Source organism: Equus quagga, chromosome 2 (genome assembly GCF_021613505.1).
Source record: "Equus quagga isolate Etosha38 chromosome 2, UCLA_HA_Equagga_1.0, whole genome shotgun sequence".
Classification (NCBI taxonomy): Eukaryota; Metazoa; Chordata; class Mammalia; order Perissodactyla; family Equidae; genus Equus; species Equus quagga.
The window spans coordinates 51365468-51380711 of NC_060268.1; the positions used below are offsets into that span (position 1 = coordinate 51365468).

The window sequence follows — 15244 nt, forward strand, 5'->3', positions numbered from 1 at the left end:
CTTTCCATATGCTCAGACCAATAACTGTGCAATCATCCTCAACACTTTCTTCCCCCCACCTTTCACATCCAAACCATCAAGAAATTCAAAACATATCCCAAATCAAACCTCCTATCACTTATACCGCCAACAGCTTAGCCTAAACTCCCACCATCTCCTACTTGGATTATTACTATAGCTCCCTAACTAATCTCCCTGATTCTGCCCTTGGTCTTCTACAGTTTATTCTTAAGACAGCAGCTAGAGTAATATGAACACTCTTCGGTATTTAAGGTTTTTTGTTGGTTGTGGTTTTTATTGAGATATAAAACACTCCTCTATTCAAAATCCTCTAATGGCTTCTTATCTCAGAGTAGAAGTTAAATTCCTTAAAATGGTCTACAAGAGCCTATACAACATGGCCCACAGGCCCCATCTCCGACTATCTCCCTCATGCTCACTCAGTTACAGGCAAACCAGTCTTCTTGCAGTTCCTCCTTCAGGTCTTTACTCAAATGTCATTTCTCAGTGAGGTTTTCCCTGACCACCAAATTTTAAATGGCGGCCTCTGAACTCTCACCCACACTCCTTATCCCCCTCCCCTACTTTATTTTTACTCCATAGTACTGACCACTATCTAACATACTATATATTTTATTTACTTTTTATTGTCTATCTTTCACCACTAAAATGTAAACTCCATGAGGGTAAAGATTTCAGTCCATTTTTTTAGCACCCAGAATGGCGCCAAGCACAAAGTAGATGCTCAAGAAATATTTGCTAAATAAATAAATGAAGCCCAAAGAGATAAGGTGTTTTGCCAAAATGTGACAAAAATAGGGGAAGAATCCAAGACCCTGTAGTTTAGAAGTCACTTTTTCTAAGAATGGTGATGGACTTAAACTGAACCAATCTCACTTTTCACTCAGTGGTAACCAAAAGCACATATGCATGAAATAGCAATCAGGTGAACAAACTATTCAGAATAACCTGATGGTAAAGAGGGATCAGATTCAAGCTAAAACTTGTTAGCAGCAAATTAAAATTCAACCAATTGCCTATAATAAGCAAGTTTTATACTAACTGCCTTGATTTATTTAAACCAAATTTTTAAAAAGGAAGTTATAGGTGATAGAGCTTTTAAGAGTTTAAACTAAGAAAATGAACTTGAGAATACTATAAAAGAGTCCTACGGAAGAACACAAAGCAGTACTCCTACACTGTTATCTCAAGACTGTAGTTTATCACATTTTTCAAGTATAACTAAAGTAGAGAAAACATCTGTAAATGAAAAAGGAACTTACGGTAAAAATGGAAATAAGTTGTTACTTCTGGGCAAAATTTTAAAGTATTTTTAAAATTGGGTAGAAAGAGGGGGAATGACAAAACTTCCTAGAGACAGATAAGAAAATAAAGATTAATATATCACCAATTCCACCTATTAAGGTACAAGCCACTTTTGGAGCTTTTGGAAAATCATTTACAGTAGAAATTAGTTTAGAAATTTAAAACTAATGGATTCAACTTTTTCTGATTATTAACTGCAAGGAACACATTATATAATAAGTGGTCACCTAAATCGGTTTTAAATCTGTTTCAAAGTAAAACTGAAGAAGTTCTGATTTGAGAGTAAAAAAACACGATTGAGTCATACTTTCAGAGCTTGCCTTCTCCTTACGGCAACTAAGATCGCAAAAGGCATTTTAACCTGTCTTTAAAATTCAGGAAATTGGTATAGTATAAATAGTGCTTTCTATTGTGTTGGAGGAAAAAATGCAAGATGCACTAAGTAGATACAGCGTTTAGTATCCAAGCCAAATAATGAGTTCCATAAAACAATTAAATCGATGCACCTATTTATATAAAATCTACAGCTTTCATGTGAAATTATTTATTAGTAAATAATTCCTGAGGCACTTGAACAATACAATTTTTTTATTAAAAGAAAATAATAGCATCAAAACTGTTTAGAAGATCTGTATTCAATGTAACTAAAATAAACAAATGTCAAATTTTTTAAATACATATATATGCGGAAATATATATATATGAAAGAAACAAGTGCATTATTGGCCCCCCATATTTTTTTAATGTTACCTTTACCCAAAGGAACTACATTAATGGCTAAGTAGATATTATGTACTAGACATACAAATATGTAACTTTAACACTCATACTAGGGGTCTGCAAGAAGAGGTTTTACCAATTCTTTACCCCTTAGAACTCACAATTATTAATATTAATAATAATAATCCCCAAATAAGACAGAGGATATAATAATGTCTAATGGTCTGAACAACAGCCAAATTAACAAGCTATAAATAGACAGCTATAGGGAATCTGTAGAGAATTCTAGGGAATCTCTTGGCATTCTTAACAAAACAAAGCAAACACTAAACAACGGTTTTAAAGAAAAGAAGATAAACATCAATAAATTTGGAGAACATAAAAACAAGCTACCAAAATTAAATTAAATTTTTTTAAAATAAAAAATCTGAGAATTGGTATTGCTGAGAAACTATTAAGGTATTACGTTTTAAATGACAGTAAAAATAACTGCAATTCTGGAACATAATTACAGAGACCTGTTGTTCCAAGGACATGACAGTAACCACGGTTTCCTAACAACCAAAGTTTTTGTATTTCCTGGACTGCATTCATGCTAGGGGAAGATTAAAGGGCAACAGTCAAAATGACTAAACTTCAACTTGGATGTTGAAGCCTTGATTTGATGGGCTTTTCTTGGCCAGAAATAACCCACAAGCTTAAAATCAAGAGCCAAAGTCCCTATTGGGAAGTTGTGCTCAATTTGGTGGGCCTCAAGACCATCTCTGGCTAAATCAGCATAAGCCTTATGGGAGGCCAGCCATGAAGTAAAGGAATCTCCCCAAGATTTGATTTCTTGAGACCACAACCTAGAGCAGGTCCCACAGTCAAATTATTCACATTCCTTGGAAAGAGAGAACAGGCATCAGTTGTGTCCATCGAAGGGGGACACTGTCCAGGTGTACCCTGGACATTTTTTGAAATCTCTGGGCTGCTTCTGCATCTGAAAAATAAGAAAAATAGCACAATGACAGACAACGAATGAGGAAAAAGACAATCATCTGGCCTAAAAACTTAAGACTTATAAGAAATTGAGAAAGCAGACAAAACAGACAAAAAGACAAACAGCCATATCATTGGAATGTATTATGCTGAAGGCAGGTACAGCAGAGAAAAACACAAATTATTTTAAGCAAAGTAAGAAATGACCATAGCAACAAAAGTTATTTTTGGAGAGGGCCAACTGGAGAAAAAAATATATGTTAAGATATGTCAACCTGACACAAAGATAAGGTGGAATAAGAATCTAGTCCCATTTGAAGCTGAAAAGAGCTGAATAATGAGAGCTAGTGTCATGAACTTGGCTGCTTAACTGCCTTTGTGTAAGAAAACATCTCAGAACTTTGAACTTAGGAAATTCCAACTTGTCTTGCACCAGGTCACGAGCTCCATAGAGCAGGAACCTATTTCAACAAGCAGCTTTAAAAAAAAAAACAAAATACTTTAATATTTTTCATTTCTATTAACGATACATTTTTAAATGCAATAGTGCTAAAATCCATCAAAGTAAAATGCACCGAATAAAAATTAAACTTACTCAGAAAGATGCTCAGAAGTTGGGATACAAACAGAAACTGAAATTAGAAGAAAAGTTTTATATGTAAAACAGCATATAAAATATGATGAGTGAGAATAACGATTTAGTAAAGAGCCCTCATGCGGCTGACCAAAAATACTGGAATAAATATCAAAAATCCAAAGTAACACAATTATATATACGTACCTTTCTCCATTACAACTTGGCAAGTATGAGTTTCATGTTGACTTAAGTGTGTAGCCATATTATCTAAGCCAGAAACATCAGTTAGGAAATCACAATTAAGGCACACTAGAGTAATGCCCCTATAAAAGAAAGCAAATGGTATAAAAGAAAAGGTTTTTATCTTTTATAAAAATCCATACACAAGTTCAATGATTATTTTTCCATGATTTGCTACTTTTGTGTCATGTCACTCCCATTTTTGTTATATAAACTTAATATAACTGAAATAATTCTCTAGAAAATAGCGTAGCCATATTCAAATTATGCTACCATTTATTTACAGAAAGTATTTTTGCTTTATAAACTTTCACTCTCCTACCAGTTGCTAAAAGCTAGGAGCCAACAGACCTACAGCCTAGTCCTGGCTCCACTAACTTGCGTCACTCTGACAATCTATCTGCGTCACAATCTATCTGTGCCTCTGCCCATCTGCAAAGCAAGGGTATACTATTCATTTTCAATATATATTTATTAAGCCTGTCTTGACACATACTGCATTACTATCGTACTGTATTGTGAATATAACGATGACACAAAAAACAGTCTGTGCTCTAAAGGAGCTTACAATCTAGTGTTTTATTTAGGCGAGGAAAAAATTACAAGAGAAATGTGAAGGCTTTAAAAATAGATCATGTTGTAGCTACCATCAATTGTGTACTATGTGTTAAAGGTTTTCCCATATATTATTTAGTTTGATTCTCACCACAACCATTCAAGGCTGGCATTATTCTCATTTAACACTGAATTAACTAAGCTAGTTAATTCACTAAGTCCAAAGCTTGAGGTCCTCCACATCCCAGCATCTGAACTGGCCCACCTGCTGAGGTCTAAACTACTCATTCCGTTAACAAAACTTTACTGAATGTTGGAGTCCTCCAATGAAATATATAATGATTACAAATTTTCAAAAAGGTTAGAAAACAATTCTCATAGTAATAATAGGCATATTATAGTACAGGACATTGGCCTTAAGATTCTAACTTAAAATGTGTTTAAACTTTTGATTTTCAGTTGAAAGGTATTTTAAAATACTATTAATCCTACAAAAATACGGTAATATCTCAGAAAACTTAGAAAGCCACTACATATTTATTACATTCATTTGAGTTAAGCACTTGGGAGCTTGTGGGTTAAGCACGTGAGGTGCTGTTTAAAAGAAAATCAAATATATTAAATCTATAAATGATGAGTTGTTTAAAGGAACTTGAATTGTAGATGGGACTATTTAGAAAATTTAGCCTGTTCAACTTAAATGAACTTTAACATTAATTAAAGGCCCTCTTGAAAGTGATCATTAAAATGTACTAGATTTCTAAATGGAATATTTTTAACTTAAAAGCTTATGGTAAGCCAAGATTTAAATAATTAACTTTACTAACGAATTATAGACGTTTCTATTATCAAACTGCCCTCATAGACACTAAAAGTAGTCTCAGTGGTGAGTAGCAGCTGAATGCCTATTCCACTGGACATAGTTAATTGGGCCAGGGGTGAAATGCCTAACTCAAGCCTTCTGTAAACAGGGATTTGTAATTGGAATTTATAATAAAACTTCTTGATCTGGGACAACGTGGGAGGCTGGGAATACTATGTTTGGGTCACCAATAAAGAAAGCTGGTCTACAGACACAGAGAAAGGGGAATGGAACCCAAGCCCAGAGAAACTAAGACAAGATCATCCTGCCTCAGCAGGTTAAACTAGAGAGAAGCCATGTTAGTAACTGAAAGCCTTCTGTTTCCCTTATTTGTTCTGGTTGTACCTCCTCTTCTTAGGGGCCCAGGAGATTCTTTGGAATATTGCTAAATAAATTATTTTTGCTTAGGTGAAAAGAAAATAGATCATGTAATGTGGTCATTGTTATTGTCAATTCATTAACAAAGCATAAATACACTTTTGAAGTTCATCACATACTTTAAAAATTTAAGTGTTTTACCAATATACAAACACAAACAAATAACATACCTTACACTGACTTCTCCCCTGAAGCTCCAGTGTAACAGTCTACTGTATATTTATACCTAGATGCCACACTGGCACATCAAAATTGACCTTCATAGAACTAAAATCACATATTTCCTCCACAAATCAATTCTTCCTGACTGGTCTTTCTTATGATGCCATTTCCTCTGACAATAAAGCTCCAACTATAGTTATCTCTGTCTCTTCTTCCTTAAAACAGTCACTATGTCAAGCATTTTATAATATTAATAATTTATTAGGTACTTATTCTGTGCCAAGCTAATGATTTCAGACATACCATCTCATCTAAATCTTACAACAACGCAAAAAGGTAGGGGCTATAATTTAGCACCTTTTTACAGAGGACACAGTTAGCTTAGTAATCTACCAAGAACATAGAGCTGGTAAAGGTCAAGATCAGGTCTGAAACTGAGCACTTTGATTGCAGGGCCCATATTCTTAAAGACGATGTAAGACTATCTTCACCATTTTAACTCAGGTCCTTACTAAATCATTCATAACTACCACAATAGTTCTAAATTATAAATTTCATGCATCTATAAACTCACTCTATTGCTGAAGGTGATAATAAGGGTAGCTTCAATTCAACCTTTCCTCAGTACCATTTGATTCTGTATAAAATATCAAAGGGTCGCCAGTGCTCTTCAGATTAAGTCCAAACTCCTTAGCCTTATTTTCTATGCTCTTACAATCTGGCTCTAAGCTCAAAACTATTGCCGCAAACTTCAGTCTCATTACTATTATATGAACTTCATGCTACATCTATTTACTACTAGCTATTCTTCTGTCTGCCTTCTATGTTTTCATCTCTGCACCTTCATCCACGCTATTTCTTCCAACTTGAGTGGCCCTGTGCATCTTCTGTCAGTATGAACAATACTCCTTTAAAGCGAAGTATACCTAGCACTTACACAGATCATTCCAAGTACTCTCTCTCCCCTTCTTTGAAATAAATAACCTTCATTGCAGTGATTAAAATACTCCTTGCTTTATTGTAGTTATTTACATTCACCCCTTATCTCCCACCCCATAAACTGTACATCCCCTGAAGGTTTGTTTCAAGACTTCTTCATCACTGTCATCTTTACAGGACCTGCTACATTAGGTCCTATAAAATCTATCATATATAATATGTACATGATAGATGCACAATAAATTGCTAAAGAATGAATATTCTATTCTATTAAAAGAGTAATTACAAAAATTACTGTTCTATACCATTATACGTATGCTATGTTCCATTCACAGAAAATGACAAATTTTCAATTTGAGAACTATTCAAGTTGAGAGAAAAACATCCCAGATCTTTAAAATAATATAGTTCATTTAAAAATCAAACACACAACTGAGCTTGACAACAGTGAGGTAAAAATCAAACTAAAATCTTGCCTCTGAATGCAATAAAACCCTTTATATTCTTATAAAAATTTTCAATAAAGGAACATCTAATATGGTTTAATCTCTTTCTTTGAAATCAGTAAAATGTTTTAAAATTAACACTAATATATTTTTTAAATTGTATCATATTTTTCTCTCCCTGTGAGCTACTGATCCAATATCATAGACGGGACCTATTGTTCACATAAGTTATTTCCAACATATATATTAATTTATTCAACAAATATTTACAAGTGCCTACTGTATGCCAGACACTAATGGCTGGCATAGACAAAAATCCAAACCACACACATTCTAGTGGGAGGGCACAGATAATTAAAAAAAGGTAAAAGAATATAGTATAGCAGATAATGAAAGATGATCTAGAAAAAATGAAGCATAAACAGGAGATGAGGGGGTCGGATCTGTGGCCTAGTGGTTAACTTCAGCGTGCTCCACTTCAGTGGCCCACGTTCGGTTCCCAGGCGTGGACCTAAACTACTCATAAGCAGCCATGCTGTGGTGGTGACTCACATACAAAATAGAAGAAGACTGGTACAGATGTCAGCTCAGGGCAAATCTTTCTCAGCAAAAAGAGGAAGACTGGCAACAGATGTTAGGTGAGGGTGAATCTTCCTCAGCAAAACAAACAAACAAACAAAGGAGGCAGGGAGTGCTGAGGTGAAGCACACAGGAGAGAATACAATTTTAAATCGGGCAGCCAAGGAAAGGCTCACTCATCAGAGTAGAGACCTGAAGGAGATAAAGGAGCTAATCATACAGAAATCTGGGGAAGAGAAACCAGTCATAGGTACAAGGTACATAAGTACAAAGGTCCTGAGACTTAATATTATCCCCTCTTCCAAATTTTCCACTAACCCAAAAGATCAAAACAAGTATTGGTTAAACTTAACTCTACATACTAGCTCAGTACAGCAAAGACACTAATATTTCAAGTAGCAATGGCTTCATGAGCAAAATAAAGAAAAAACTATGAAGTCCAAAGAATTCAGAAGAATATGAAAAAATGGTGTCAGTGGATTCTAAGGTAAGTGTATGCTACAACCAAAGTTAATTATCAGAATCTTTAGAAATCTTCATCAAGAGTTCTTTCTGCACAGTAAGCAAGTTGTACACGTCTCTATTTGAAAAAGAAAAAATAAGAATTATGAAGACTACACACTAATTTCAAGAATACCAATGGTTTAAGAAATTTACTTCAAAACTGAAAAAGTGTTAGCCACTTTACTAGATATCTTAGCTATCTTTTTAATATTGAAATATTGTTGTAGAGCCTTATTTTTGTTCTCATTTTACAATGCAAATGCATGAAGATTTCATCTTGACACCACTTGTCACTACTGAAATAAATTTAGCAAGAGAATACAGGCTAATCACACCTCTAGTCTAAAAATATAATGTATAGAACTCTGCAAAGCCAGTAGCAATCACTTAGATTACCAAATTGGGCATCCCAACATCAGGTTAAAAAAAAAGTTATGACAAACCACAATGAGATACCACTTCACACCCACTAGGATGGCTAAAATAAAAAGGAGATAATAACAAGTGTTGACAAAGATGTGGAGAAACTGAAACCCTCATACACTGCTGGCGGGAATGTAAAATACTAGAGGTACTTTGTAAAACATTTGGCAGTTCCTCAAAGGCTCAACACAGTTACCATATACCCCAGCAACTCCAATCCTAGATTGTCTAAAAAGAAATGAAAAGACATGCCCAGACCAAAATCTGTATAGTAGTACCCCCTTATCCATGGTTTTGCCTTCTGCAGTTTCAGTTACCCATGATTAACTGCTGTCCAGAAATATTAAATGGAAAATTTCAGAAATAAACAACTTGTAAGTTTTAAATTGCACGTTGTTCTGAGTCGCATGATAAAATCTCAAGCTATCCTGCTCTATCCTGCCCAGGACGTGAATCATCCTTTTGTCCAGTGTATCCATGCTGTATACACTACCCACCTGTTAGTCATCTCAGTTATCAGATCGACTGTCGCAGTGTTGCAGTACTTGTGTTCAAGTTATCCTTATTTTACAGGCATACCTTGCTTTATCGCACTTCACTTTATCGCACTTCACAGATACTGCTGCATTTTTTTAGAAATTGAAGGTTTGAGGCAACCCTGTGTGAAGCAGGACTATCAGCGCCATTTTTCCAGCAGCATTTGCTCACTTTGTGTCTCTGGGTCACATTCTGGTAACTCTTGCAATATTTCAAACTTTTTCATTATTATTATAATCGATATGGTGATCTGTGATCAGTGATCTTTGATGTTACTATTGTAATTGTTTGGGGGCACCACAAACTGCCCATATAAGACAGTGAACTTAATTGATAAACGTTGTGTGTTCTGACTGCTCCACCAACCATTCCCTCATCCCTCTCCCTCTCCTCAAGCCTCCCTATTTCCTGAGACAACAATATTGAAATTAGGCCAATTAATAATCCTACAATGGCCTCTAAGTGTTCATGTGAAAGGAAGAGTCGCACATCTCTCTCTTTAAATCAAAAGCTAAAAACGATTAAGCTTAGTGAAGAAAGCATGTCAAAAGCCAAGATAGACCAAAAACTGGGCCACTTGCGCCAAAGAGTTAACCAAGGTGAAAATGCAAAGGAAAAGTTCTTGAAGGAAATTAAAAGTGCTACTCCAGTGAACACACAAGTTATAAGAAAGTGAAACAGCCTTATTGCTGATATGGAGAAAGTTTTGGTGATCTGGATAGAAGATCATACTGGCCACGACATTCTCTTAAGCTAAAGCCTAATCCAGGCAAGGCCTTAACTCTCCTCAATTCTGTGAAGGCTGAGAGAGATGAGGAAGCTGCAGAGAAAAGTTTGAAGCTAGCAGAGGTTGGTTCATGATGTTTAAGAATTTGTCTCCATAACATAAAAGTGCAAGGTGAAGCAGCAAATGCTGATGCAGAACCTGCAGCAAGTTATCCAGAAGATTTAGCTAAGATAATTAATAAAGGTGGCTACACTGAACAACAGGTTTTCAATGTAGACCAAACAGCCCTATGTTGGAAAAAGATGTCATCTAGGGCTTGCATAGCTAGAGAGAAGTCAATGTCTGGCTTCAAAGCTTCAAAGGCCAGGCTGACTTTCTTGTCAGGGGCTAGTGCAGCTGACGACTTTAAGTTGAAGCCAGTGCTCACTTACTATTCTGAAAATCCAAGGGCCTTTAAGAATTAGGCTAAATCTACTCTGCCTGAGCTCTATAAATGAAAAATAAAGCCTGGCTGACAACACATCTGTTTACAACATGGTTTACTGAATATTTTAAGCCAACTGTTGAGACCTATTGCTCAGCAAAAAAGATTCTTTTCAAAATATTACTGCTCATTGAGAATGCACCTGGTCACCCAAGAGCTCTGATGGAGATGTACAACTGATTAATGTTGTTGTCATGCCTGCTAACAAAATATCCATTCTGCAACCCATGAATCAAGGAGTAATTTTGACTTCTGAGTCTTATTAGATAAGAAATACATTTCATAAAGCTACAGCTGCCATAGACAGTGATTTCTCTGATGGATCCGGGCAAAGTAAATTGAAAACCTAATGGAAAAGATTCACCATTCTAGATGCCATTAAAAAGATCTGTGATTCATAGGAAGAGGTGAAAATATCAACATTCACAGGAGTTTGGAAGAAGTTAATTCCTACCCTCATGGATGACTTTGAGGGGTTCGAGATTTCAGTGTAGGAAGTAACTGCAGAGGTGGTAGAAATAGCAAGAGAACTAAAATTAGAAGTGGAGCCTGAGAATGTGACTGTACTGCTGCAATCTCATGATAAAACTTTAATGAATAAGGAGTTGCTCCTTATGATGAACAAAGAACGTGGTTTCTTGAGATGGAATCTACTCCTGGTAAAGAGATGCTATACAGATTGTTGAAATGACAACAAAGGATTTGGAACATTATATTACATAAACTTAGTCAATAAAGCAGTAGCAGGGTTTGAGAGGATTGACTCCAATTTTGAAATAAGTTCTACTGTGGGTGAAATGCTATCAAACTGCATCACATGCTACAGTGGAATCGTTCATAAAAGGAAGAGTCAATCAATGCAACAAACCTCACTGTTGCCTTATTTTAAGAAACTGCCAGAGCCACCCCAACCTTCAGCAACCACTATCCTGATCAGTCAGCAGCCATCAACATGGAGGCAAGATCTTCCACCAGCAAAAAGACTATGACTTGCTAAGGGCTCAGATGATGGTTCACAATTTTTTTTAGCAATAAAATATTTTTAAATTATGTACTTTTTTTTACACACAATGCTATTGCACACTTAACAGAATAGATATAGTATAAACATAACTTTTATACCCACTGGGAAACCAAAAAATTCATGTGACTCACTCTATTGCGATATTCACTTTATGGTAGTGCTCTGGAATTGAACTTGTAAAATCTCTGAGATATGCCAGTACTTAATAATGCCCCCAAAGCTCAAGAGTAGTGATGCTGGCAATTCAAATGTGCCAAAGAGAAACTGTAAAGTACTTCATTTAAGTGAAAAAGTAAGAAGTTCTCAACTTAAGGAAAGAAAAAAAACTGTACGCTGAGGTTGCTAAGATCTATGGTAATTTTTATTAGAGGATAATGTTATAATTGTTCTATTTTATTATTGTTGTTAGTCTCTTATTGTACCTAAATTATAAATTAAACTTTATCATAGGTATGTATATATAGGAAAAAACATAGTATATTTAGGGTTCAGTACTATCTGAGGTTTCAGGCACCCACCAGGGGTCTTGGAATGTATCCCCTGCAAATACGGGGGACTACTGCACGTAAATATTGAGAGCAGTAATACTCATAATGGCTTCAAAGTTAAAATAACCTAAATAGATAAACAAACATGGTGTATCCATTCAATGGAATATTATTCAGCAATAAAAAAAATGATGTGCTGATATATGCTACAACATGGATGATTCATGAAAACACTATGCTAAACGGAAGAAGACAGCCACAAAGAATCACATATTGCATCATTCCATTTATATGAAATGTTCAAAATAGGCAAATCTATGCAGACAGAAAGTAGATTAGTGGTTGCTTAGGGATAGGGAGAGTTGGAAGGAAATGAGGATGACCACTAAAGGGTACAGAGTTTCTTCTTGGAGTGATGAAAATGTACTAAAATTAACTGTGGTAATGGCTGCACAACTCTGCGAATATACTAAAAAAGTATTAATTGTACAAGTTAACACAAGAATTGCATGACATATGAACTATATCTCAATAAAGATGTTATATATAAAAAATCTGTCATACAACTTTTCAATAGAAAGAATAAAAAAGATCAACTAGTTACCTGAGATCTTCTGAATGCTTCTTAAAAATACAAAACCTTTTACTTGGTCGGTTACTATGAAAGCTGGAGAGACAAAACAGGTTTTACTAATTTTCTTATACAGTAAGTCATATTAATTTATAGCTATATATCAAGTCTACACTTAAGTTTCAGTTTTGAGCAAAAGATCATGATATAAATAATAAAATAACGTTTGTCAGCCCTGCGTAATTCAGCATTTTTATTTTACATTCCATTTCAGCTATTTACTTTCTAATGACATATATTTTTCTAAGCATATTTTTATCTGATCAGCACCCTCACCACTACATAAAGGAAATACTCAAGTTAAAAGAAAGTAAAGCACATCAAATTAATTTTCTCATCTGTTAAGAGTTGAAAACAATTTTAAATTTTAGCTAGTAACACTTTTGTTATAATACGAATGGTTATCAATAATCATCATTATTTTTTTAATGATTTTCCAGTCTTAACATGCTTGTGTCAAGGGAAGGCGGTAGAATCCAAATGACCTTGGAAGTAAACAGTACTTGAGCTAAATGCCACTGTTTACGATTTGTAAAATCAAACATTCAGATAGTTCTTTACAATTACTAGCAGAGATTTTTAAAAAACAAGTTAAAGCAGAACTCATGAGCTAAAACAATGCTTTCCCTAAGCACAGAACAGAAAACCACTAACCAAACTTTGTAGCCAATGATAACTTTTATATACCCTTTCAAATCTGGTAGGGAAAGCTTTCCTGTACTACAAAGCCAGGATTAGCTTAGCACAGGATTACTAAAAGGGGAGTCATGGACTAACAACATCAGCATCACTTAGGAGCTTATTTAAAAACGCAATGTCTTGCGCCCCCTACAACCTACTGCTTTCTTTGGCAGAGGGGCCTAGGAATGTGTGTGAACAAGCTTTTCCAGTGATTCTTACACAAACTAAAGTTTAAGAGTAGCCAACACACCAGGCCAATGGTCACTCTCAGATACAAGGTAACCATCACCAGCACAGCACGTATGTATGGGAAAAGAAATACTCTACCTATAATGCTCAGAAAATATTCTCAAAAGATTTCTAATAGTCATTTCTTCAATCTGGGGATAACTACTATGAAAAAGTCTACAAACTCAAGACAACATCACAAAAATAATTAAATGGGTTTTTCTTTAGAAGAGAACATCAGGGGGTTGTGAAACACTGAAATTATATGCAAAAATTTGTGCACACAATTGTGTTTCCTCAAAGGACTGAGTCCAAGATTTTGTCTGATTCCCAAAGAATGTGAACCAAAATAAGCTTTTTTTTTAAAAAAATAAGATTTAAAAGTAACTTTTAAAAGCTATTTCTTCTTTCTGTTCAAAAAGACTGTTTGGGGGTTATTTATTCGTCAAGAGGAGAGAAAAAAATATTTTAAGGTCTTTTTGATGGCTTCCATTTCTGTCTACAATGTGTACCTTATTAAAACACTGGTAATTTTAAAATTTTAGTTGTCTGAATCCAGTTTTAATTTAGAGTTCCCTATCTTTAAAAAAAAAAACTTCTACTGCCTCTTTATTTATATTTATTACACAAATTCCAGAGTTATACTTTTGTGTACTATAGGAGTGAAAAAGTGGATCTGCCACTCACAAATAAAAAGGAAAAAAAACTACCCTTCTTCCTATTAGATCTGCATAAAGTTAATAACAATGTAGAAATAAATCTAAGAAAAGAGAAAAAGGGTAAGATTTTCAGTACAGTATAGTAAAAACATAATGTTAAAATCTAGGTTTTAAAAATTCACCACCCAGTTAAATGACTACATAATTATCAAAACTCATTAAGCTATTCTCTAAAAATAGGTGAATTTCGTTGTATATAAATTATACCTCAGTAAGACTGGAGGGAAAAAACTCCCTTTGACCATATTTTCTTAATAATCTTGATTCAGTATAAGTAACATCTTTACTTCTGAAGAAACACAACAGGAACCATTTCCTAAATATCCAACAATTTTGATGGTATGCCTACTATTTAAGACACTAGACTAGAGGTTGATGATACAACAAGAAAGAAGGCAAGCTGTCTGTCCCAGAGTTCACCATCCATAAGGGGGCGGGGAGGAAATTAAACAGCAGCTGGCACAGAAAAAATGCCTAATAAATATTTGTTAAATGAGTGAATACATATTCATAAGTAATTATCACAAGATAAACATCAATAGTAACACACACAAGTTTTGTGGCTACATGAAAGAAAGCTGCAGGTAAATGGAACAGAAGCCAGCTAACAATTAGGAGTTCATTTCAGTTAAGAGGGTCCCTAACTTGTCTTGCTCCAGGCACAGCAAAGGGCAAGATACAAAGGAATTTTAAAAGAAAATAAGAGTTGAAAGAGGTGAAAAAGTAGCTAGGAATCAGATATTGAAAGGTCTTATATTCTCCAGAAAATTTGGGCTTCATCCTATTACTGTTAGGAAGGCAAAGGATTTTAGGCCAAAAAATGAACCTGACCAGATATGCCTACTCTAGCAACAGGAGAAAGGAAGAACTGGTAAAAGGGGGTCAGGAGGACACTATAGACAGGAGACCAGTTATGATGCCATCACAATAATCCAACTGTTCTTACAATGACTATTATTTAGCACCAATAAATCTACATAAAATACATAATGAACTAAAGCATATCTTATAAAAATTAATTCAGTACTCTGTC

The 15244-nt window shown here is 34.8% G+C and overlaps 1 protein-coding gene across 9 annotated transcripts in view; it reads right to left on the reverse strand.

The window, feature by feature from the left end:
- Positions 1 to 15244, reverse strand: part of ZNF280D (zinc finger protein 280D) — a 116983-nt gene that overhangs the window by 35083 nt on the left and 66656 nt on the right. For 7 of the 9 annotated variants that reach the window (XM_046653192.1, XM_046653190.1, XM_046653187.1 and 4 more), the window contains 3 exons: positions 12557 to 12619; positions 3809 to 3927; positions 3623 to 3659 (listed from right to left, as the gene is read on the reverse strand). In XM_046653192.1, coding sequence (XP_046509148.1) covers positions 3623 to 3659; positions 3809 to 3927; positions 12557 to 12619 — 219 coding nt within the window. Of the gene's footprint in view, positions 1 to 1834; positions 3029 to 3622; positions 3660 to 3808; positions 3928 to 12556; positions 12620 to 15244 lie in introns of those variants that run through there. The other 2 variants (XM_046653193.1, XM_046653189.1) reach the window with 2 other exon arrangements.